The sequence below is a fragment of the Rattus norvegicus genome, chromosome 3 (genome assembly GCF_036323735.1).
Source record: "Rattus norvegicus strain BN/NHsdMcwi chromosome 3, GRCr8, whole genome shotgun sequence".
Taxonomy (NCBI): Eukaryota; Metazoa; Chordata; class Mammalia; order Rodentia; family Muridae; genus Rattus; species Rattus norvegicus.
In genome coordinates this window covers 160,430,336-160,456,476 of record NC_086021.1, presented here as the reverse complement: position 1 = coordinate 160,456,476, position 26,141 = coordinate 160,430,336, and the positions used below count along the sequence as shown (strand labels likewise).

The 26,141-nt window shown below is 44.8% G+C and overlaps 1 protein-coding gene and 1 long non-coding RNA gene across 3 annotated transcripts in view; one reads left to right on the top strand and one right to left on the bottom strand.

Annotated features, from left to right (window-relative positions):
* The window catches only part of Nsfl1c (NSFL1 cofactor), a 24,554-nt gene extending 6,785 nt beyond the window's left edge, over positions 1–17,769 (bottom strand). The window contains exons 1-7 of one of the 2 annotated variants that reach the window (NM_031981.2): positions 17,557–17,769; positions 15,313–15,410; positions 10,057–10,131; positions 7,602–7,767; positions 6,642–6,734; positions 5,313–5,422; positions 4,247–4,384 (exon numbers count right to left, since the gene is read on the bottom strand). In NM_031981.2, coding sequence (NP_114187.1) covers positions 4,247–4,384; positions 5,313–5,422; positions 6,642–6,734; positions 7,602–7,767; positions 10,057–10,131; positions 15,313–15,410; positions 17,557–17,661 — 785 coding nt within the window. In that variant the 5' untranslated portion in view covers positions 17,662–17,769. Of the gene's footprint in view, positions 1–4,246; positions 4,385–5,312; positions 5,423–6,641; positions 6,735–7,601; positions 7,768–8,292; positions 8,509–10,056; positions 10,132–15,312; positions 15,411–17,556 lie in introns of those variants that run through there. The other variant, XM_063284677.1, reaches the window with a different exon arrangement.
* Positions 17,759–26,141, top strand: LOC102548446 (uncharacterized). The gene is made up of 3 exons (XR_352730.5): positions 17,759–17,894; positions 18,025–18,083; positions 22,388–26,141. It is a non-coding gene; the product is annotated as an uncharacterized LOC102548446 (long non-coding RNA).

Below are 26,141 nucleotides of genomic sequence, written 5' to 3'. Positions count from 1 at the left end.
AAATTCAAACAGTATCTATCTTCCAATCCAGCCCTACAGAGGATCCTAGAAGGAAAACTCCAATACAAGGAAGATACCTACACCAAAGAAAAGAGAAGATATTAAGCATCTCACAACAAAGCCAAAAGGAGAAAACCACAAGCACATAAAGCCACCTATAAAAACAAATATAACAGGAACCAACCATCTGTCTTTAATATCTCTCAATATTAATGGACTCAAGTCACCTATAAAAAGACAGTAGCTAACAGACTGTATACACAAACAAGATCCAGCCTTTTGCTGCATACAAGAAACACACCTCATTAACAAAGACAAACACTATCTCAGAGTAAAAGGTCTAAAAAGCAAATGGTCCCAAGAAACAAGCCAGAGTTGCCATCCTAATATCCATTAAAGTAGCCTTTCAACCAAAATATTATCAAGCTTGATGATGAAGGACACTTTGTACTCATTAAAGGGAAAATCCACCAAGAGAAAGTCTCAATTCTGAATATCTATGCCCCAAATGCAAGGGCACCCATATTCATAAAAGAAACTTAGGAAAGCTCAAAACACACACTGAACCCCACACAATAATAGTGAGAGATTCCAACACCCCACTCTCACCAATGGACAGGTCACTGAAACAGAAACTAAACATAGTGAAACTAATTGAGGTCATGAACCAAATGGATTTAACAGATACCCTAAAACAAAAGAATACACCTTCTTTTCAGGACCTCATGGTACCTTCTCAAAAGCTGACCATATAAATTGGTCACAAAACAACCCTCAACCAATACAAGAAGATTGAAATAATCCCATGCACTCTATCAGACCACCATGGACTAAGGCTGGACTTCAATAACAACAAATATATCAGAAAGCCCACATACACATGGAACCTGAACAATGCTCTACTCAAAGATAATCTGGTCAAGGATGAAATAAAGAAATTAAAGACTTCCTGAAATTCAATGAAAATGTTGACACATCATACCCAAACTTATGGGACACAATGAAAGCAGTGCTAAGAAGAAAATTCATAGCACTAAGTGCTTTGGTAAAGAAACTGGAGAGATCTTACTTACACTAGCAACTTAACAGCACACCTGAGAGCTCTAGAACATCACCCATGAGGAGTAGATGACAGGAAATGGTCAAACTCAGGGCTGAAGTCAACCAAATAGAAACAAAGAGAACTATTCAAAGAATCAGCAAAACCAAATGCTGGTTCTTTGAGAGAATCAACAAGATAGATAAAGCCTTAACCAAACTAACTAAAAGGCCCAGAGGCAGTATCCAAATTAACAAAATCAGAAATGAAAAGGGAGACATAAGTCCTTAGTGTTCAGAGTAATGCAAATCAAGACAACCCTGAGATTCCACCTTAAACCAGTCAGAATGGCTAAGATCAAAACCTCAGGTGACTACACATGTTGGCAAGGATGTGGAGAAAGAGAAACACTCCTCCACTGCTGGTGGGATTGCAAACTTGTACAACCACTCTGGAAATCAATCTGGAAGTTCCTCAGAAAATTGGAAATAGACCTACCTAAAGACCCAGAAATACCACTCTTGGGATTATACTCCAAAGATGCCCCATCATGACACAGGGGCACATTTCCACTATGTTTTTAGCGGCCTTATTTATAGTAGCCAAAAGCTGGAAAGAACCCAGATGTCCTTTAACAGAGGAATGGATACAGAAAATGTGGTTCATTTACACAATGGAGTACTACTCAGCTATTAAAACAAGGACATCCTGAGTTTTGCAGGCAAATGGATGGAACTAGAAAATGTCATCCTGAGTGAGGTAACCCAAAAGGACTTGCATGGTATGTTCTCACTAATAAGAGGATATTAGCAAAAACAAAAACAAAACAAACAACAACAAAAACAAAAAAAACAACAGAATATCCAAGATACAGTCCACAGAACTCAAAAAGGTCAACAAGCTGAAGTGAGGACACCCTTCACTTGAGGAGAAGAAAGCAACCACAAGGGGGAAGGGAGGAAGGGACAGAGAAGGGAAAAGGGACGGGAGTAGGGGTCCGGGAGAGGGGAACATGATCTGGTATTGGGTGGGGGAAAAGGACTGAAGTCCTGAGGGCCAGCAGAAAGAATGGAAACAGGCATCCTTGGGAGGTAGGAGGTGGGGAGACCCTCTAGAATGTACCAGAGACCTGGGATGTGAGAGACACTCAGGACTCAAAATGGGGTGGGGGGTGGGGGGATGAAAGGCCCTACAGTGAGGAGAGGGAACTTATTGAATCCACGTCCAGCAGAAAGACAGGGCATCATGTGAGGGATGGGGTTGCTATCCCACAGCCGAAGCTCTGACCCATAATTCTTCCTGTCTGAAAGAAATGCAGGGATGGAAATGGAGACGAGCCTGAGGAAAAGAAGGTCCAGCGACAGACCAAAAGTGGGATCCAGCTCAAGGGGAGGCCCCAAGACCTGACACCATTACTGAAGCTATGGGGCACTCACAAAAAGGGACCTACTATGATTGCTCTCCAAAAGACCCAACAGGCAGCTGAAAGGTGCACCCACCCAACCACAGAAGCTGCTGACCCCTCTGGTTGAAACAGGGGAGAGCTGGAGGAAGCTGAGGAGGAGGGCAACCGTGTAGGAGGACCAGCAGTCTCAATTAACCTGGACCCCTGAGATCTCTCAGACACTGGATCACTAACCAGGCAGCATACATCAGCTGAGATGAGGCCTCTAACACATACATATACAGCAGAGGATTCCCAGGTCTGGGTTCAGTCAGAGAAGGTGCACCTAACCCTCAAGACACTGGAGGCTCCAAGAAGTTTAGAGGTCTGGTGGGGTGGGTAGAGTGGGGACATCTGGTAGACCAGGAGGGAAATAAAATTTAGAGTGTAAAAATAATTAAAATAATAATAATAAAAGAACAATATGCTTGGAGAACATTAGTTCCAAACCACTCCACATAACTTTGTAGGGCAGCTATGTTCACAGGACAGGCCCTCTGCCTACTCCTTCCAAGAACTGCTTCCACCTAAGCTACTGCTCTCCAGAACAGTTGACCACTTATACAACAGTAATGGAATTTCACCCATGGGCAGGGAAGGTAAACTTTAACCTCTATAACCAGAGGCTTTTCTTTGGTGTCTCCCTAAAAACGCAATGGAAAGGAAGCATCTCTCATGAGAAGAACCCGTCATTCAGATGCTCATTGCTTTCACAATGGAATGATCTGGTGCTAAGGTAGTTTTTCAATAATCCTTGACACTAGAATTCAGTGCCAGCCTTCATAAAACCATCACTGTAGAAGGCCTGGGGAGCAGCAAACCTTACCACTCATCTCTAACAGTGCCCTAGACATGCCTGGTGTAAACAGAAATACATGCAGTCTTTACCGAACTGTCAGGTAAGCTCCCGCTCAAATCAATGGATGTGAAGCCTAAATCTACTACAAATATTCAACACAACTCGATTTTCTTAATGCCTTAAACTGAGATCAATGTTCCATTCACTATACGATTTAACGTTTTATATAGAACTTCAAAAACAAACCCTCAAATCTCAAGTTTATTTTATATTTGAGATAAACCTGAAAAAAACCTAAGATGTTTTAGTTCCTAATTATTCTGGATGACAACATGATAGTGAACCTAAGTGTGATGGGTGGTACATGTTTCTAGCCCTAGCACTTTGACGCAGGAGGATACTGAGATAAGGACCAGCTGTGGGCAACAGAACCCCAGTCTTGACTGGGCTACACACTAAAAGCCTCATCTCCAAAGCAGTAGCAACCTTTCCAAGGGCTATGATGTCCCATCTATCTTGAGCAACACTCCTGGGAGGCTGTGCTGGATAGGAAGTTGGAAGTTTCTAAGCCCTGCATGCTTATTCTAGGCTTACAGCAGCCAGGAGACGCAGCTTCTCCAATACTCAGGATTCCGAGTCAGAGCAGCAGCTATGCTCCTTTTGGTGCTCACGCCAGGCAGTTCTACATGCACTGGCTCATTTATTCTTCCCAAGCACAATCCTGAGGGCAAGGACTCTTATCCACCCTACTTTATAGCTGAGGAAACTGAAGCTGTGCAGTCTAAGGTCACACAGCTGTAAAGGAAAGACAAGCAGAGACTTAACTCAGGTCTCGACTCCAGAACCCATACTCTCCTTACTCTCCCTCCCCTGAAACAAAATTCAACTACCCTGCAAACAACACGAAGCTCCTCACAGTGAGGACACAGGATTGGCTGGTAGTCCAGCTGACACGGCTTCTCACCTGCCTAGTTTCTGGCCCTCGCCAGTGAAGGCTTTGAAAGCTCCCTTGGGCTTCACGAAGTCCTCGTCCCGATGATCCTCCATATCCAAGTTCACCTGCCCACCGTGAGCTAACCTCCGAAGCTCTGCAGGAACCTCCCTAAGGAAAAAGGCAATGTTGGGGTTATTGTGAGAAGGATGGAAATGCTGGTTAAGTTGTTATTGTCAACTTGATATCCTCTGCAGTCATCTGGGAAGAGAGAACCCCAATTGAAGAACTGCTTTCCCCAGCTTGGCCTGTGGCCATATCTCTGAGAGACTGTATCACTGACAAGCGATGCAGGAAGGCCCAGCCACCAGGGACCACACTGTCTGGGCAGGTGAACGTAGCTCTGTCAGCGAGCCAGTAGAGCAGGAGTCGGCAAGCAAACCAATAAGCCTTGTTACAGACTTGCTGCTCCCTTAGCTGCCTTTGGTTACTGTTTTATCACAGCAACAGAAAGCACACTAGAAGAGCACACAGGTGAGACCAAACCTCTCAAGTCCTTTGCTTTCTCAAGCCCCTCTCCTTTGTCTCTCCATCTCTCTCTTTCTCTATCCCCGAGGACTTTCATGAGGAGAGGAACTGGGGAGAAGATGAGGGAAGCCCCACCCCAAGGCAGTGACAGCATCTCTCACCCCAACAGCCTGAGAAGAGGGAGACTGGTTATGCTATGGTCACCAGGGTCTGGTTATGAAAGTGCTACTGGTCTGCTTCCACCTTTCAGTCACAGCATGGTTTGTTTACTTGGCTACTTAGCTATGCCTCAGGGGAAAAGCCAAAACATGGACAAAGATTTTTAGAGCGATCTGTGAATCTTTTGCCAATTGTGCTAAATCTGGTTTAATAACTTTTCTTCCTTCCCCACCTGACAACTCATTTACTAACCTCTCTTTTTTTTTTTTTTTTTTTTCCTTTTTCTTTTTTTCGGAGCTGGGGACCGAACCCAGGGCCTTGCGCTTCCTAGGTAAGCGCTCTACCACTGAGCTAAATCCCCAGCCGACAACTCATTTACTAATGTGAAACTAACGTGGGCTTTCCTGCTTACCCTCTACGGATAGACTCCAGAAACTGGGCATTGGATGGGTCTTGGTAGCTTCTAAGGTCACCATTGTCTAGGCTGAATCCAGTTTTCCAGAGCTTTAGCACTACATGAACCTGTGACAACAGGAGGTAATAAGCAGGTAGTTACAATGTGAGGAACCTAGAAAATGCAATTGAACCTACAAATAAGTGGGTTTTCACTATTTCACCATGTCACTGCAAAAACATCATGAGACAGATACACACACATCAAGGGTTATCAACCAAGTACATATGCACCAACTTAAACTAGGAATATGCTATGATGAAGGTTAGGAAAACGGGCATTGTTCTAAGGAGTTTGCTAGCGAGGTGAGTATACAAGAGATGACTCAACCCCAGCTCTGGCTCCCTAACTGTAGGACTGCTAGTGTCAAATCCACTCCTCAGCTATTTTGCAGTGATTAAAAATGATATCTGGGGTTGGAGAGATGGCTCAGTGGTTAAAAGCAAATAGTGCTCTGATAGAGGGAACTAAGTTTGGTTACTAGCACTCATGCCAGTCCCTCCCAACTGTCTTTAACCCTCGTTCCTGAAGATCTAAATACCCCCTATAACCTCTGTCCTCATGTGCATATCCCCTGCCCCCTTGACATTAAAGAAATTTCAAGAAGATATACATAATTTGCCAACTTCCTATATGCACTTAGAGAAAAAGGTTTGAAAAGCTAACAACTAATGTACTGTAGGCCACTGCTACAAGTCTATAAAAGTTTTACTGTTTTCCTGCTTGACTTTATTTGGGAGTAAAACTAAAATGATTTAAATATAAAATATACATCACAGAAATGAATAAACACAAAGGAAGGCCAAAGTATTTTGTAACATAATGTTAAAAATTTTTATAGACTCAAAATTATACAATATTGCATGGAGAATGTGTGTGTGTGTGTGAATGTGTGTGGAAGATAAAGAAAAATCAAGCAAAATGAAACAAAATGGACACAACCAACCAAATCCATCCATATTTCAGGTTTCTTTGGCACTTTCAAGGAGGTTCTTCAACCATTCCCCAAACATCAGAGAACCCCCTTCCCATCCAACACACACATATATTGCCCCCTTATTGTGATCCAAAGAACACTCAAGAAACCTTCCTGTGCCCATCTTCTTCCCCGCCCCTTGCCCTGGCCCTCTGCCCACCAAGTGAAAACTGTCTCATTGCTGTGAACAGCCCTGTAGAGACCACAGCAGGCTCATCTTTCAGAAGTTGATCGTTCACACATGTAACCAGCCCTTTCTGAAATGGGCACAATGAACAGTTCACAAACGTCTCTGAGCAAGGCAGACTCACATCCTGGCCTGAATGCCGCCTCCTTTCTCCTGCCACATAGGCAGACTCCTCTTCTGGTGCTGCTCCAAGGCGGTAGCCCCCTCCTGCAAATGGCTGTAAAGGGACAAGTTCATAAACACTTGGTGGTGGAATTACTCAGGTACGAAGACATATAAGGGATGAAGCAGAAAGGCAGCATCTGATCAAGTTCCTTAACTTCTGAATAGCACACTGACTGTCACAAGCGAGGATAAGAGGTGAAGGCTAGAAGGCCCAGCTAAAGGGAACGGCTACCACTCTCAGTGTAAACTCAGTAATAATTCAGGAATATGGGGACAGGACAGCAACAATGACTTTTTGATTTTCTGAAGGACAGAAATCTTTACATAAAAACTGGTAACAAAATTGGACATGATGGAGCACATCTTTAACCCCACCACTTGAGGCAGAGGCAGAGGCAGAGGCAGAGGCAGAGGCAGAGGCAGAGGCAGAGGCAGAGGCAGAGGCAGAGGCAGAGGCAGAGGCAGAGGCAGAGGCAGAGGCAGAGGCAGAGGCAGAGGCAGAGGCAGAGGCAGAGGCAGAGGCAGAGGCAGAGGCAGAGGCAGAGGCAGAGGCAGAGGCAGAGGCAGGCATCTCTGTGAGCTTGAGGCAAGCATGGTCTACAGAAAAAAATTCTAAAGATGGAAAGGGCTACACAAAAAAATCCTGTTTTTTAAAAAAAACAACAAAACCACCCCCCCCCCCAAAATCCTCCCCCGAAACCAGTAATGAATTTAATTACAGTGAAAGGAAATCACTAAGCTGGCTAAACTGGATAGGTATGTTTCTGAGCTCTGATCCAGCACAGACACATTAGTCTTCTACACAGGAGAACAAGTAGCCAAGTGAAAAAACAAAGAAACCAATCTCTGCTAGAGAGAAGGAGGCCTCACTCGTCACTGTGGAATCAATTCCCTTGGGTACAACAACCCTTATGCTCACTCTCGGTTTACTGGTCTCTCCAGGGCTCTTGGTCACTCGTTCCACAGCTACAGCCCCATGCTCTTTGGCACCCTTAAACAGATCATCCACCAGCTCGTTGGGACTTTTCTTCCGGGGAGGACCAACAATCTGCTGTCCACTTCTCTCTGAGCCCCCAGCATAAAACCTGTGTATAAAATGCCAAACACACCAAAAATGAACAGAAGATGTACCAGGTTCGGGTATAATGTCTTTATTGGCTAGCTAGGAAAACATGGAAGGGTGCAGGCAGATATGATGCAATGGGAACAGCCATGAAGTCAGTAAGGGTCTTGGGGACAATGGCGGTGGTGGCATGGAGATGGAGAGACAGGGACAACAACAAGGCTGCCGAGACATCTCCTGGACCTCTTGAGGATGCAGTTATCAGATAAAGACATGGGGGAAGAACATTCCAGGCATGCACGACAACACATTAATGCAGGAGAATGTCAGCAGGAACCATCATATGGAAGCCCCTTTCCAGGAGGAGGCAGCTGTGGTCCTCGTCAGAAGCAGCTAACTCTAAGAATTCTGGATTAATGGTGGTGGTGCAGTTAGTACAAGCAGCTAGGACCCAGTCCTGGCTCTGCAACTGATGACCTGAATAAGCCAGTGCACTGCTTTGCACTCTTTGTTGCTTTAAAATGAAAGGATTACATGCCCTACCTACCTGCTCCTTAAGTCAGGGTCGAGGTTCAAATCAGCAGATGTATGCAAAAGAGCAAGCAGAGCAATGTACATGTGAGGCGGACTGACACCACACCAAAACGCCCCCCAGACTCGCTTCACCTGCCATTCTTACGATGCACACGGGGAGCCTCAGGAGATGCACTAGAAGCCAGGGAAGCTCCAATCTCAAAGATACGCTCCAAGATATCTACCCCAGGCACTCTAGTAGTCCAAGAACAGCTTGAGATTAAATTAGCACTTTTATTAATCTGGATCTAAGAGGGCACTGTCACATAGCTGCTTCCTCATCAGTCTTACACTAATTCAGCAATTTGTCTCTAAAAAGGATTAAGTAGGAATCAATCTTGGCATGTAAGTCTTACAATTTCCCTAGAACAGGAGGCAACACTTAGGCTAGGGCTGAGTCTAAAGTGTGTAGGGTCTAAAGTAGGCAAGGAATCTAAAGGGCTGTGAAACAGTGGAGGGTCACAGTGGAAGCTGTGACCAGGCTGGAAAAGGTGGAGGTGGTATTTGGGAGCTCGGCAGTCACACATGGGGCTGAGTTAGTGCCTTCTACTTGAGGAGTATAAAACCTTAAAACTACCTACATCTCCAAGTCTCCAGTATATTTAAAAGCAAAGTTCTGAGATAGTGTGAAGCACTACATGAACACAGGCTTCTCAAGTCTCCACAGTGAAGTCACTACATTTCCACAATGGTTATCTTCTCATCTCCCTGAGAAATGCTTGAAAGACCAAAGCAGACCCATGAAGAATAAACGCCTGAGAAATGAGGCTATAGCCAGCTTATTCTTGTTCAATCCAGATAAATACAGTTCTGCCTGGGCTGAAAAGTCTTAGCTGAGGGATTTTAAGTCTTGGCTTAAGACCTGGGAGCCTGTGAATAACAGTCTTAAAAGTATTATGTTCTTGACCTGGTATTTCTGTTAGAGGAATCACTCTAAGAACGTAATTCAAAAGTGGTTAAAGACTAATATAAATGCTCATGGAATTGACATTTACAGTAGAATAGACACAGACATACCAAAACTATGGGACATAGGGGCTAGCAAAGTCATGGAAAACAGGAATTTTAGTGTCAGCAGGGAAGTATCTAAGACCTTGCTTAATCCAAATCAAGAAATAAATCAACTTCACCATGTATAATCAGAACAAGAACTGCATAGAAACATAACAAAATATTAACAATAATTATCAAAGAATGAACACTATACTTTCATTCTATGGGACTCACATTTTCTACAACGAAGCAATAATTCTATTACAACATTCCTAAAAGTAAAAACAGTATGATTGTGTCTGGAGTATACACGTTTATAACCCTATTTTTCTACTTATTGTGTAATTAATTTATATGGGTAAAAACAGCACAAATAAATACTTGGCTATGTCTGCACTGTGATATTATGGGTAACTTTCTCATTCTTAGAGGTTTTGCTTCCCTCTTTATAATAATCTTCTATAAATACCTTCCTGTAACAATGAGAGAGAGAGAGAGAGAGAGAGAGAGAGAGAGAGTGCATGCGTGCGCGAGCACAGCCCCAGAATATGACAAAGGGGGGTGCAGCAGCAACCAGACGAGAAATTACTGTTAAACTACACTGAGCAAACTGTTCTTAGGATGTTATACCCTATGCACAACAGTGATGGTTGGCAATAGTGAGCATGTGTCCCACACCTTATCCTAGGTGATTTAAATACCATTGTGTACCTCCTATGAATCGTGATCCCTCTCAAAGCCTTACCTCTGTCCCTCTTCTTCCTCTTCCTCTTCATCTTGGTCATGAATGAGGTCTCTGAAGGATGTTACTCTATTATCACTGGAGACAAAAAGGAGCAAAATTATTTCAGGAATAATTAAAGAAATGCAGCACCTATATCAATTGGGGAGTTGGACTCTAGAGTGAGATGTTGTGATATGAAGAACACAGATGAAGACTGACCTAAGTTTAGATAACAAAGGATGTGGTATTTGTCTGTTAAGGTCACACAGGACTGAGAATAAATTAGCTAATGCTACTGTGAGGTAAAATGGAATCCAATTTAAGCTGTTCTGGAAATGGGGGAATGAGCTATTCACTATTTCTAAAGCAAACTACTGAGGGCTGGAGAGATGACACAGTGATTAAGAGCATTTGATGCTCTTGCAGAGGACCAAGGTTTGGTTCTGGGCATACATGTAGTATATAGGATAGCTCACAACTATTTGTACAGTTCTGGGAAATCCAACACCCTCTTCTGACCTCTGTGGGCACCAGCCACGTACATGGTATACATACAAACACAGGCAAAATACCCATACACATAAAATTAAAACAAAATTCTTACTACTGAAGTTTTATTATTAACCTTTAACATTTAAGACATTAACTAAATGTTGGATTTATAAAGATAATTAGACACTGGTCTTACAGGTTAGTGGCACAGATAAGCAACTGTCTACTACAACGATGCACAATAGGGGCTATGGCAGTCAGTACACATGACTTTATAAACACAAAGCCTCTTGTCTCCTGTGAGGGAAAGACTTCCTACAAAAAGATACATTTGGACCATTACCAAGAACTGATGAACAGGCAATTGAGTGGGAAAGGATGGTGGAGATAGTGGGAAACGGGAACTAAAATGGCATTATGGAAACACGTATGTAAATGCAGAGACAAAAGTCTAACACACTAGAGAAAGGTCAAGGAGTCCTGCAGAATGAATGTGTGGGTGGCAGGCAGCATTAGAGAGTTCCCTGCCTGTTTCTACTGCAGGATGATTTTAAAGAGTTTCTTTAGATCTCTTGTTTAGGGTTTGAGGATTTAGCTCAGTGGTAGAGCGCTTGCCTAGCAAACGCAAGGCCCTGGGTTCGATCCCTAGCTCCGAAAGAAAAAAAAAAAGATCTCTTGTTTAGATTTAGATCCCCATTTCTCAGTCTCCTAGGTGCTCAGACTATAGGCACAGGGTACCTCACCTGGCAAGTATTATTACTAGTATTCGGGGGTGGGGTGGGCCCACAAATCCCACAGGGTGTAGAGGAGAGGTTTGAGGGGTTAACTGTGCAATTGTTTTCAATTTGAATCTATTCTCAGTAAACAAAGGTTTAAGGACCATAAGACAAGCATTTCATTTATAAAGAAAAAAAAAAAAACAATTTTAATTTCGTGAGTGAAGTAGTTTTTTTACAATGTAGAATGGGAGGGCTCATGAGGCCGGGCAGAGAGGGAATAGCTATTTACTAGGGAAAAGTGACAGCCATGTTTCAAGGGAGCAAGCAGAGGACAAGAGAGAGAGTCTGAGGTTTCATCTGTTGGAAACAAGAAGACAAAGCCAGAGCAAATACAGTTCCTGCTAGAGATAATTGGGAGTAACCTCCAGGTATTCCTGGAGGGCTATATGATATAGTATAAGGATCTCAGTAATGACATCTAACTAATGCCTAGAGAGGCAACTTCCACTCTCTTTCTCAGGTCTCTGAATGAGTGATAAGCTAGGACTGAGAATCCATGGCAAAGTTGCTACTGCTTTGTTGTTAAATAGATTCATATATACTGAGCAAACAGCATACTCTCCACATGGGTTTTACCTTTCTCCCAAACGTATATACCGAAATCCAGTAGCACCTGACATATTTGGTGCGACTGTAGATGGATCCCGTGCTAATTCTGCTCTGTACTTTGGGACATGCTACTTAAATTCTCTAATCGCTTGCTTTCTCCTATATTAATGGATATAAGGCCAATACTAACCTTTTGGGTCTTCTGAGCACTGTTGGTATGTAGAGACCTTTGCATTCCGTGGTGCACTTAGGAACTACTTTTTGGAAGTAATTCTAAAGTGTGGTTGCTAGATCAGGAGTACCAAGAGCTCTGAGGTGAGCCTGTGAATCCTCAACACCACTTTAAATTTCCAGGCTTGGGAATCTCGAAGTGGTGTTCGCATAGTCCCTGCTGAGGAGGAGGAGGAGGAGAAGGAGCCTCGAGTTTGAGGACAACTGCTCTCCGGTAATGCTTTAGAGAGTCATATTATGGCCCCGATGTGCTGGGGTACATTATTAATGACAGACTCCTGTGTTTGAGGGTTTTCCTTTGGAGGCCTTAAGCTACCTCCTAGGGTACCTGGTATCCTGAAGTAGTACAGAAGTTCCTTATATTTTCTGCTTTAAAGCTGGCCATCTTGGTTCTGTGACACACCTTTCTGTGACCATGGAAATGCTTTATCTATCTGCAAAGCCAGGAAGGGACAAGACATCATTTTGGCCATTCAGCATATGTGGTTAGGCCGAAGCATGGTGGCACAAACCTATAATCTCGGCATTTAGGAAGCCAAAGCAGAAGGATAACTATTTTATGGGTAGCCAGGCTGGGCTACATGTAAAGACCCTGACTGGAAAAATAAATGCAGTGACTGCTAACAGTAGCCTCATAAACAAGGTAGCTATAGAGAAGGAGAAAATGCAAGTCCTGAAACTTGAACAAGTATAGATTCTGGGAGGTGAAAGAGAGAATAAAAAATAGAAACTGCCTGTTCCTGTTAGAGTCAGTGAAGTGCTGGACAGGAAGGCAGCATCATTAGCTCTGACTTTAGACACAGCAGGCAGCAGGTGTGACTCAGCTTTTCTAAGATGCTGTCTCTTGATCTGAGGGTAGTGAGTACACCCCCCACTTTCAAAGCTGCTGAAGGGTGTTCGAGAACGGAGGTGAGGCTATCTAGCTTCAACAGACAGATGGCTAGTACAATAACTCTACTTCTCATTTTATTAATATGAAAAGCTAAACTGTTCAAGACAATACGAGAGAGGTGTTACTTATTAATACATGAACATGGCTAAAGTAAACAGATTTAGAGCTGCAACTGGAGTTCTGAGGAATAGGGCTGTGGTGTGCTGCTCAGCAGAGGATCAAGGATAAGGCAGACATGGGTGTGGGATGTGAGCTGAGACTGACAGGCAGAAAGCAAGACAGCCACTACAGCAATTTAGAGAGAACACCACCAAAGACAGAACCACGCATATCACAGAGATGGGTAGGTCATCAAAGGAATTGGTTTGGTTGGAACAAAGAATTTAAGAAAAGGAAAGGGGTTAAGATGAGAAAGGCAGATTCAGGAAAAACTTTGGAGGACTTCTGAAAACCCATGACAAGTAGCATGCTGTGCTGAGAACTGAGATTCAGGAAGCAGAACTACTCTGACTTTTACCCTCCTCCATTTGCTGGCTTGTGTGATCTGGAGAAGGAGCCCAGCTCTTGTGTGTCTGCATCTATCTGGGGGAAGGGTACAGTACTCACCTCACAAGGTAGACAACTAAAAAAATGTATATAAAGGCTTAACTCATGGGTTGGCACTAAGTGCTCAGTAATGATAAAGATTTACATTGATCTTAGAATTCCTTCCATAGTAAGTTATGCAAAACATCTTATTAGATTCTTCTTAGGGGAATCTAATATACTCTCTTGCCAGAAGATACCTACCAAAGTATAGTTAAACCCATACCTACAGTAATTTTGATCTAAAGACATCTACTATCCCTTTCTACAGGGTCCTCCTGGAGGCTCAAGGGCTCCACACTAAATGCCCCATTCCAGAGTCAAAGGAAGAGCTTAGCGCTAACATGAAAGGTAGATGACAGGAGAACAGAGGTCAGTCAGCAGCAGGCTAAGTGTCCTGTAATGGCTAGGTCAAAGGCTGGACAGCAGTTGCTCCCCTGACCACCACCAAATTCCTTTGGGGTGCTACTACAGTTTAGTTTCTTCTGAGAAAATTCAGTCAGCATTTTCCTCCTAAAGAAAGACAATGACATAACAAACCATCCCTCCCCCCCTTTTACATTTCACTGAAGCCCACAATCAAATCTAGGGCTTAACCAAACCCTTGCTGTGCTAAGGGTTATTCTGGACTGCGGGAGAAGAAAGGAAGTAATAAATGGCTAGCATCAGATGGTACATTTCAATTCCTCCTCCCTGGTACTTCTGACATGTCAATAACCCAAAGAGTTAGATCACAAATCAGCCCCCTTTGCCAGCAACCTTACAACTCACGCCTCAGGCAATAACACTACAATATTTCATCAGTATCTCACTGCAAGTAATTGAAAGATCACTTTTCTGTGACCTCCTTTCTGTGGAAACTGGAGGCAGAGAAAGACATGAAGGACAGTGAGATTTGGTGTTACTATTTCTCAAGGGAACAAATGTAGTTTAAAGCTCAGAGACTCTCTGAGAATTCACCATTTCAGGGTAGAAAGACACTCTTTCTGCATTCTGGAGCTGAATTCAAACCCAGCAAAATTTTCTGACAAAACATACACTGGAATAAGTGCAATTAGACTAACATTACAGAAAGAAGTGTCCAGGAGCTCAGACGCATCTGTGGAAGAATCCTTCAGTGCATCTGAGAAGACCAACATTCTCCTCATGAGAAGATCACAGCAGTGATTGGAGACTGAAGCTGAAGATCCAGGAAAGGTGGTATAATTGTCAGTTAGCGTCCCTTTATTTCCATGATCATCTTAGTAACGTGACAGACATTCCTAACGTCATTGACTTCATCTATAGTATGCCACTCTTAAAGGAATGAAAACTTCCAGAGATAAGACAGTCATTCCTCGAAGTTCATAAACATAGTTCTTAAAAATCTTAAGGGCTAGAGAGATGGCTTGGTGGTTAGTGCATTGAATGTTCTTTCAGAAACCCCATTTCAACTCATAGCACCCACATGGTGGCTCACAACCATCCATTATCTCCAGTTTCAGGAAATCCATTGCCTTCTTCTGGCCCCCATGGTACATAGACATACTCGTAGGCAGAACACCCACTCACATTAAAAACAAAAACAAGCAAGCAAACAAACAAACCCAAACCACAAAAAACTTAAGTTGACCCTTGAATCCCTCAGTTCTCTTTTAGTAGATCCTCAAACCTCTTGGTTCATTAATCTGGACCTGAACCTTCTGTCAAGTCAGAAAGAAAAGTCCCTTTTCTGGAAACACTCATGTAGCAACTGAAGTTGGTCCTTACCTAGGAGCTGTGCCTCTGGACACTGAACTTGGGGTTGCCTGTGAAATGGTCACAATGTCTTCATCCCCTCCATCCTCATAAAAGCTTGCAAGTGCAATCTGAAACAAAGAGAGAGTACTTTGGAATCCTCCAGTCTCTCATCTGACACATATCTGACACTGGAACAAAAACATGAAGACAAAAACCATACTTAAAAAAAAATTCCTATGCCTGGAACCAAAGACTAGAGGGAAAGGCAATAGACATGTATTAGCCTGGACGTGGAGGTGGGGATATGTCCCTCAGGGGAATCCACCCACTATGGCGAATAAAGATAATAAATAAGATCAATATGGAATTAATATGGAAAACATAAAATAAGACCACCATCTATTTGTTATTTGTGTGTCAGGTTGTCTCTTTTTATAGCTAGCATAGAAGGACTACAAAATGAAAACAGTTTCTGGAGGTAAGAAATGGGGTCAGGTTCAACCCCAGGCAGTATGCTCAGGCCCTCACTCTTATGTTCTAAGAGGTAGAAGTGACAGTATAGGGACATATAGATGCTACATTTCCTTTCTTTGTGAAGCCCAGTTTCTTGTTTGCAATGGGGATGCAGTTCCACCAAACCTGTAACACTAAAGGAGATAACCGCTAAGATAAATGCAGTCACCTTAGCCTCACACACACGGAAGTCCTTTGTCATGAGTCCTCTGGCCATTTGTGGCCATCACCAACTCAATGAGAAGGCATTTATTTATAAACATTCTCCAAGCAAAGAGATAAGACAGAACAATGAGGTCCCAAGGAGCTCAAGGAGGCACCTCCGGTCCACAAGGTAACCAATCATATAGAAGGCAATGAGCTGTCATGGGACAATCAGCCTGAAGGTCTTCTTCACATAATATAACCAGTTTCCTGGGAAGTCATGTGCCACCTTAGGCGCTGCACTAAACTGACATTTAGAGAACTGCATTCAAGTCCTGGCACTGGTAGCCAAGTTACCACACAGGTAAGAGCTTCAGTTCGGATGATCTATTGGGATAGAAGTTTTTCTCTTAAGCATTTCTGTTTAGCCCGGAGGCTTACAGTGCCTGTAAGAGCATCTCATTTCTTTTTGTTTGTTATGTTTTTGAAAGAGGGACATTTATTCCTGGTCATTCTGGAACTATATAGCCCAGGCTGGCCTCGAACTCAGAGATCTTCTGCTTCCGGAGTGCTAAAAAGGGTTAAAGGAGTAAAAATTCCTAATGTCTGGGAGGCTATTTAAATGCTACAGTCAGCAGACTGTACATCAGAAAGCTCACACATTAAGCACATTTGGTGTCCCTTTGAAGTCCTCATCCATAAAATAGGGTTAGTCTTTACCTGTTTAATTAGTAGTTAATGAGTTCTTCAGCAAGTTACTTATCCTCCAAAGTCTCAGCTGAAAAATGTGAGACATGTAAATGAGACATTTTGTAATGCTGAACAGTGCTTGGCTTGTAGTAGGTGCTCAAGAAATATTAGTCATCGTCTACCTAAGATGTAGGCTGGCCAAGGACATTTATGCAATCAGTTCTTTCTAACATTAATTACTGTATGTGTCTGAGCACTAAGAGATGGGTGTTACTTTAGGGATCAGAAGTGTGCAACATTTCATGCCTGGTGGAGCTTGTCTTCTAAATTAATTACTTAGTGACTATTTACCACATGCTAGTGAACAAGGCAGTAAGTGCCTAAGAAATCCCCATTTTACAGTAAGTTAACTACGAAAAGTGAAGAGACCCCAAACTTGTGCCACAATCCCACAGGTAGTTTCTCCCAGCAACAGTGGGGCGTGGGCTGATTCCCGGGCAGGTCCCCCACCCCCACCCCCAGGCACCGCACCATTGCGGAAGCGGAATTGGAGGGCCACCACGACCTCAGTGGGGCTCCATCTGGAAGCTGGTCACTTGAATCCACCAGGCCACCCGCAGACACTCGCCGAGACAGCCACGCCCCCAGGCGACTCCTCCACGCGGACTGCAGCAGCGCCCAAAGTCTCGCCAACACTGCGAGCCCGCAGGAAACTGAGGCCCTGCAGAGCAGGCCGGAGCCCGCCCGTGACCATTAACTTCCAAGCCAGGCCGGCGACGCGTGGCAAGCGACCCCAGAGACCATGAGGCCTGGGCTAGGGCCCAGCCACGCAGGGATGACTGTGCGCTTCGGCCGCGTAGGGACCACGGAGACCTCCGCGCTCCGCATTCCCCAGCCCACCCGAAGCGGCCCGCCTCGCGGCGCTACCTGCAGGTCCCAGCCAGCTGACTCCAAGAAGAAACGGGCCCGGTCCTCCTCAGCGCCCGTCACCGCCACGAACTCCCTCAACGCGTCCTGCCGCTCCTCCGCCATCTTCACCCCGTGCACTCCCCAAACCGCTCCGGCGGACACTGCAACAGCCCGAACCCAGGTCTGCGTTCCGCCCGCCGTTCTACAGTGTCCAGCGGCAGGGCGCCTGGCCTTAGGCTCCGCCCAATGCGGTGCTACAGGAAAAGCCCTCCGTGCGGGAAACCCAGCCGTTTCGCGCCCTCTGGTGGCCGCTGTACGAACCGTACCTTAAAGACTGAAGTGGAAGGTCGATGGATGTGAGTAGGGAGGGGCTAGTTTTCCCACAGGGTGAAGGATTTCTGAAGAAGTCAGATCTCGCAAATTACTTATGGTCTCATTTCTTTATTTCGTTAATTATTTACTTCCTCTTGTATTTCCTTCTTGCAGCATTACCTGAGAGTTGTCTATGGCTTGATGCTCTTCCAAGGGCTGTGAAAACAATAGAGGTAAAACAAAGTATCCTGTCTATTTGTTGGTTATGGTTTTTGAACCGAACAGTCCAGCGTCACAACAACTCCATGGTTTCCTATCTTACATTAGTCCAAGTCCCGACCTCTCACTTTTCACAACGTCTATCAAATCACCAATGCATTGACACTGGCAGGCTAGCCCAAGACAAGGAGACTCAGAGGCAGGCGGATATTGAATAAGGCCAGCCTGGTCTACAGATCAGTTCCAGGACAGTCAGGGCTACACAGAGACACCCTGTCTCAAAAAGAGTGGAGACAGGTGAAGCTGGGAGCCTCCTAAGTCATCTATCTATCCCTCATTTTCAAGGTTAAACTGTTACCATCCTTCACTCTGCTAAGTTGTGATGCAATCCCATCAGTTCAGAACTGACTGGGTTTTCAGTGAGTTTCCCATCAGCTGACTACATGATTTGGTTTTCTTCTCTTCTTCCTATACCTGACTGAGAGCAGCATCACTGTTCGTGAAACCGCTCCTAAGGAATGAATGAGTGAACGCATGGAATGACACGTAGGTCAGACAATGAGGGTCTCAGAGGGAGTGGCCTGTGCAAGTCACTCTCAGTCTTTTTGCTCCACAGAGTCACACTGTCAGAAGGAAAAGCAGGAGTAGGCTCTGCTGGGGACATTGTCAACTTGTGAGCCAGCCTCAGGGCATGGCTGCTCATTAGGACAGCACTGGGTTGGTGTGGATGCCATCCTTTGGTATAACTGCAGATCAGTCCCACTGTAACCAATTGAAAAGGTTCACAGAGACCCAGCTATACCACTCCTGGGCATATACCTGAAAGATGCTTCAACATAAAACAAAGACACCTGCTCCATTGTGTTCACAGCAGCCTTATTTATAATAGCCAGAAGCTGGAAAGAACCCAGATGCCCTTCAACAGAGGAATGGATACAGAAAATGTGGTACATCTACACAATGGAGTACTACTCAGCTATCAAAAACAATGACTTCATGAAATTCATAGGCAAATTGATGGAACTAGAAAATATCATCCTGAGTGAGGTAACCCAATCACAAAAAAACCACAAATAGTTGTACTCACTGATAAGTGGATATTAGCCCAAAAGCTCGGATTACCCAAGATGCAATCCACAGACCACATGAAGCTCAAGAAGAACAACCAAAGTGCGGATGCTTCAGTCCTTCTTAGAAGGAAGAACCAAAATATTCATAGGAGGAGATATGGAGACAAAGTTTGGAGCAGAGACTAAAAGAAAGGCCATTCAGAGACTGCCCCACCTGGGGATCCAGCCCATATACATACAGCCACCAAACCCAGGCAATATTGCTGATACCAAAAAGTGCATGCTGACAGGAGTATGATACAGCTGTCTCCTGAGAAGCTCTTCCAGAGCCTGACACATACAGAGGTGGATGCTCACAGCCAACCATTGGACTGAGAACACGGTCTCCATTGGAGCAGTTAGAGAAAGGACAGAAGGAGCTTAAGGGGTTTACAACCTCATAAAAAGAAAACCAATATCAACCAACCAGACAATGCAGAGCTCCCAGGGACTAAACCACCAGTCCAAGAGTACACAGGAATGAACCTATGGCTCCAGCCACATATGTAGCAGAGGATGGCCTTGTCAGGCATCGATGGGAGGAGAGGTCCTTGGTTCTATCAAGGCTGGATGCCCCAATGTAGGGAAATGCCAGGGCAGGGAGGCAGGAGGGAGTGGGTGGGCCAGTAAGGGAGCACTCTCATAGAAGTAGGGGGGAAGGGGAATGGGATAGTGGTTTTCTGGAGGGGAAACCTGGAAAGAGGATAACATTTAAAATATAAATAAAAATATCCAATTAAAGAAAAAAAAGGTAAGAAGAAAAGAAAAGGTCCACAGAGGCCATTCAGAATGCGGCACATTACAGGGAAGCAGTAAGGGCAGATTCCTTTTTTTTTTTTTTTTTAAGATTTTTATTTATTTTACGTATGTGAGGACACTGTAGGGTGAGTACACTGTAGCTCTTCAGACACACCAGAAGAAGGTTTCAGATACCATTACAGATGGTTGTGAGCCACCATGTGGTTGCCGGGAATTGAACTCAGGACCTCTGAAAGAGCAGTTGGAGCTCTTAACCACTGAGCCATCTCTCCAGCCCAAGGGCAGATTCCTAATCATCCTTCCTGCCCAGCCTTACAGCCATCAAGAAGACAACAGGACTAACTGTGAGTGCAGGCCCTTATGACCCCCTCAGCATGTGGAAAGTGCTATATTCACAGTATTATCTATGTCACCTTAAAATAAACCTCTACCAGGTAGAGGTTAGTACTTCCAACTTACAGGTAAAGACAGGAACCAGACACTCAGTAGGACTTTACCAGGTCCAAGGGAAAGTACAACCTAAGCCTACCATCCTGGCTGCTCAGGAGGCTGACAGGAGAGTGGGACTGCAAAGCATGTTCAAGGTCAGTCTGGGCAACAAAACGAGAGAAAATGAATCCATGCTAAAAGGCTGAGGAGTAGCACAGTGGCAGAGTACTTGACTGTCATGTGTGAGGCTGTAGATTCAACCCCAGTTTTTTTTAAATGTCCTAACCTGGAAATTTGGAGAAAAACTGGACCAAGCCTCTATTTTCAATGTCTCTTTACAGCTCAACCCACAACTCTCCCTGTGGTCAGGTTCTGGTTTCAATTTGTTTTTTGTTTTTGTTTTTTTTTTTTTTTTCCCGGAGCTGGGGACCGAACCCAGGGCCTTGCGCTTGTTAGGCAAGCGCTCTACCACTGAGCTAAATCCCCAACCCCTCTGGTTTCAATTTAAAGCTGACTCTCTTGCCATTCAGGTATGAAGTGTACCCCAGTCGGTCCATTCCACCTGTTCTCCCAAATATCCAGGGCACTCTACATAACAATACTCATGGCTTCCAGACTAACACACACACACACACACACACACACACACACACACACACACACACTCCACTACCACCACCACCACCACCACCACCACCATCACCACCACCACCACCACCACCATCACCACCATCACCACCACCACCACCACCACCACCACCACCACCACCACCACCACCACCACCACCACCGACCACCACCACCACCACCACCACCACCACCACCACCACCACCTCCACTATCACCATGCGTGGAAACTCAGCCTCCTGTTTCTCTGGTTCAGTCACCCTTTGTCACCCAGTAGAGGGCATCTGCTTCACTGTAACGGGCACTGTTCTGAACAGCCTCCACAGGACAGCTGATTACAGTGGGACTGATCTGCAGTTATACCAAAGGATGGCATCCACACCAACCCAGTGCTGTCCTAATGAGCAGCCATGCCCTGAGGCTGGCTCACAAGTTGACAATGTCCCCAGCAGAGCCTACTCCTGCTTTTCCTTCTGACAGTGTGACTCTGTGGAGCAAAAAGACTGAGAGTGACTTGCACAGGCCACTCCCTCTGAGACCCTCATTGTCTGACCTACGTGTCATTCCATGTGTTCACTCATTCATTCTTTAGGAGCGGTTTCATGCACAGTGATGCTGCTCTCAGTCAGGTATAGGAAGAAGAGAAGAAAACCAAATCATGTAGTCAGCTGATGGGAAACTCACTGAAAACCCAGTCAGTTCTGAACTGATGGGATTGCATCACAACTTAGCAGAGTGAAGGATGGTAACAGTTTAACCTTGAAAATGAGGGATAGATAGATGACTTAGGAGGCTCCCAGCTTCACCTGTCTCCACTCTTTTTGAGACAGGGTGTCTCTGTGTAGCCCTGACTGTCCTGGAACTGCATCTGTAGATCAACATGACCTTGAATTCAAAGACTGCCTGCTGCTTCTGTTTCCACCTCCTGAGTGCTGGTATTAAAGACCTGTACTACTGTTTCATCTCAACTCCTCCCTACTCTTGCTTGCTTTTGAGCATTTTGGCTAGGGAGCTATGAGTTTTCTCTGTGGGGGATACATGTCCACCTCAACTCTGCTATGAGCATCCTTCTATAGGTCCAGCCTACTAGTGGAGGTGCTATGGTGACTTGTTAGATGCTCTAGAAAGTGACAGGCTGGTGGCGCATGGATTATTAATAAATTTACACCAAGACTCCCACTTCAGAAAGGATGTAATAGATTCACCTTGGTAAGGCCACAGAAGGGGAAACCTGTAGAATGGACTGCATAATAATGGTGAGATGGGGTTGAAGTCTCATAACTGATCAGGGGGTGGGTTAGGTTTATTTTGTGGGCTGTTTTTGGTGGGGTCTGTAAATGAAGGGATGGGTTGAACTTTTCCTATCTAGTTAAATAGTACTTTTTGTTTTTTAGCACTGCTGTCGCCTGAAGCTGGACATGTCAAGCACGGTGCTTTGGGTCACTCAGCCTGCTCTTACACTAGATACAGTCCTTGGGGAAACTGGCCAGGGTCTATGAAATACTCTTTGCCACAGTGCACTTCACCTAAAGCACCAGAGAGAGCAGAGAAGAACCGGAGTCGAAGCATAGCTTTCTTCTAATGTGCAGTTTCAACCAGGCAGATTGAAGGCAGGAAGATTGTCGCACCTTTAATCTGGCTCTGGGGGAATAAGACTTGCAGTGCCCGCTGCCTGAGAAGCTGAGAGAGAAGGATGGAGCCTCCGAGGCCGGCCTTGTTTTGAGTGAATTCAAGTCAAGATTGAGTGTTAAGTGTCTATTCCTGGGGAATCATGAGCCACACAAGAAAACAAAACTCAAAACACCTTATTTATCCCATGTAGAATTAATTGTTTACTGCTACAGGATCCACAGGACCTGAGAGAATAGGAGCCCATAAAGTAGGAGGACTAACTTCTCAAAGAAGAGACAACTTCTTTATCAGAGTATCAGGGAATTTATACTCTGAGAGTTGAGAAGAGTCACCTGAGTATGTGTGCACTCACAAGGACAAGCTGCATGGAGCAGAAACATGCTTTTCAGTAGACACATCTGAAAACAGCCAACAGTAATGAATAATCTAATGTAGACTCACACTTATCCACTATCATTGGCAGCGCTGACCTATTTCATAGACATGTCAGAGGCCACGAGACTCTACTAAGGTAAGATGGGAAACCATGGAGAGGTTGTAAGGCTTGCACTGTTCGGTTCAAAGAACATAAGCAACAAGGAGACAGGATACTTTGTTTTCCCTCAGTCATTTCCACAGCCCTTGGAAGAGCATTCAAGCCATAGAGAGCTCTCAGGAAATGCTCTAAGAGAGAAATTAATGAGTATGTAAACAATTAATGAATGAAAGGCATAAGACTATGAATAACTGTGGGATCTGACTTCTTGAGGAGCCCTTCATCCTACACATACCATGAACTTTCTTCCCCTTTCAGCTTTAGGATGCAGTTTGTATAGCAGCCATGAGAGGAAGAGAATCAACAGGGTTACAAGCACAGGGTGCTTAGCCTGTGGCACTGTGAGGTGCAGACCTCATGGGCAGGTGTCCAGAGTCTGGGTAAGAGAGAACAGGTTGGGGGAATGGCAGCCCTGTGGTAGGGGTGAATTCAGTGAAGATGGCAGGTGAGTGAAGGGACATATTGAGAGAGTTCTTGTCTGTGAAGGGCTCTGAGGAGGACTGGGTCCATTTCTCCTTGCAGTCATCTGTTGGTGCCTGCAGGTAGCCCAGTTAGGAGGACTGATTCAGGACGGCCGGGGAAGGAGGAGCATGGAGTTGACTCTGTGAGCCCTTAGCTTTAGAAGCACACAGTCCTCCATGCCCAATGTAATCTGGGGTCTCTTGCCGTGCTTCCGAGGCTTGGCTCCTACAAGTGTTTATTCAATTGTGAGACACAGAAGACAGTAAATCAGGTGCCAGCAAGAGGGAGATGAAGAGGATGGGAGAAAGCCATGAACTCTAAAGTGGAGTCCAGGGAGCAACCCATATGTTGGGACTGGTTCTAAAGGCTTCAGAGCCTGTGACAGGATTTCCAAGGTGTGCAGGAGTGTAGGAATACATCACAGAGCAGAGAATGTACGTCCTACAAAGAAATGAGAATGAGAAGGGAAAACTACTCTGAGGCAGGACTATAAAACTAGGCAGGCTCGGTGGTGCTCCAAGTGAAAGCTGCAAGCTTAGTTCTTGACAGACTTTTAGAAGCAGACGTCCCATTCGGGACATAACTCCTCTTCCCCCTTCATAGCATGGCTTCAGTGGAGCCAGCCCTTATGGGTGTTCATCTGGACAAGCCCAGATTTCCTACAGGGCCAGGCTGCATTCCCCTTTCTTTAAAGGATAAGAGAATACTATGTAACTTTTTGAGTCTTTACAAGTGACAGGGTGAAGCAGGGACAGAGAAAGAACTTTCTTTGGACTAGGAGGAGGTATCTTTCTCTAGTGGGCTTCAACAAAGCCCAGATACCTACACATAGGATACACATAGGTATAGTACAGGATTCTCTTTTTCCCATTTCTAAGAGAATAGAAGGAGGCATCTACAGTTGACAGTGGGAGACAGCATCCCACCTCAATGGCTTCTAAGGGTTTTCATCTCTGTGACAAAATTTTTGACAAGTCATGGTGGTGAAAGCAAGTGGTGACCATACTGACGGTCCATGGACTGGCTCTTTACTCATCCCTCCTCCTCCCCCAAGGTCATCCTGTTCTTACACCTACTTCAGAGTGTTTGAACACATTAACACCCTATCCTAGGCACATTCTAGACCGGCCAAACCATAACACACAGTACCATAAGAGCAGGTAGGTCTCCAGTTTGTGAGCCTTCCCTACCTTCTATTCCCTCAGGCAAACACCACCATTTCTGTCTGAAGGCCATGTAGACCAGCTGCCTGTGCACCTAGCTTACTCTCTTGGTTCCCTCAGACTGACAACTCCCCAAACTCCTACTTCCAGGAATTCAGCTAGGACAGCTGTCCAGGGACTCTCCCCACTCTTAGTTTTTTCTACCAAACACTTCTTGCTCAACCACAGGGCATGCCACCAGAGACCATGGTAACTTGTTGTGCCACCCGGGCACCAATCTTCTTCACTGTTTTAGTTCAACTAACTCCTTAGTTTTTTGTCCCCTGTTATTCACTATGTCCCAATCCACAATCCAGCGGACATCTCCTTCAGAAGTACAAGCCATGACTGACAGAAGACCAGGTAGGCTTTTTGTCAAACCCCCATCCTCCAACAATATCTCAATTCCCTTCTCTACTCCTCAACATACCCTAGTCTGAGATTCAGGAAGAGTTAGACCAGCTGCCATGCAGGGCAACAGAACTCTTACTGCAACTCAGAGACACCTCCCATCCTCAGAAGTCCAGAAGTAATATAGCCCCCATCAACCACATAACCGACAAGCCAGAAGATTAGAGGGGAAATAGAAGAAGGAACATAGCATCCACCTAATAAAGACAGACCTGGAAAGTGGCACCTTTACCTATAATCATCTGAACACCAGAATTTTAGAAGGCAGTGTAAGAACAGAACAACAGCCAGGGAAATATGTCACAGTCAGAGCCCAGCTATCTGACTACAGCAAGTCCTGAGTATTAGAACACAGCTGAAGCACGGAGAAAGACCTTAAAACCAACTTTATGAAGATGACAGAGGTCGTTTAAGAAGTGAATTAAAAAAAAAACCCTTGAAGAAATCTTTGAGGGAAGCGAAAGACAAAAAATTGGAAATTAGTAAATCCCTTAGAGAAAGCCAAGAAAAGCAAGCAGTTGAAAAATCTGAATGAAACTGGTCAAGTCCTGAACATGGAAATTGAAGCAATAAAGAAGATACAATCTGAGGGAATTCAAGCAATGGAAAATCTTGGTAAGCAAAAGGGAACTGCAGACAGAGCCATCTCTAAGAGCACACAAGAGGTGGAAAAGAGACTCTTAAGCGTTGAAGATGTGATAGATGAAATAGATATATTGGTCATCGGAAATTTGAATCTAAAACATATGGGGAAATGAATACAGTCCTGGGGGCAGAGCAGTGACAGGAGCCCTCGAATGCCCAGGGACTGAATTTACCCCTGCCATAAATGTACACAAGCATTATTTGTCATTGAAAAGGACATTGCTAAAAGAACAGATAAATAAAATGCAGCAGTGCATCGTG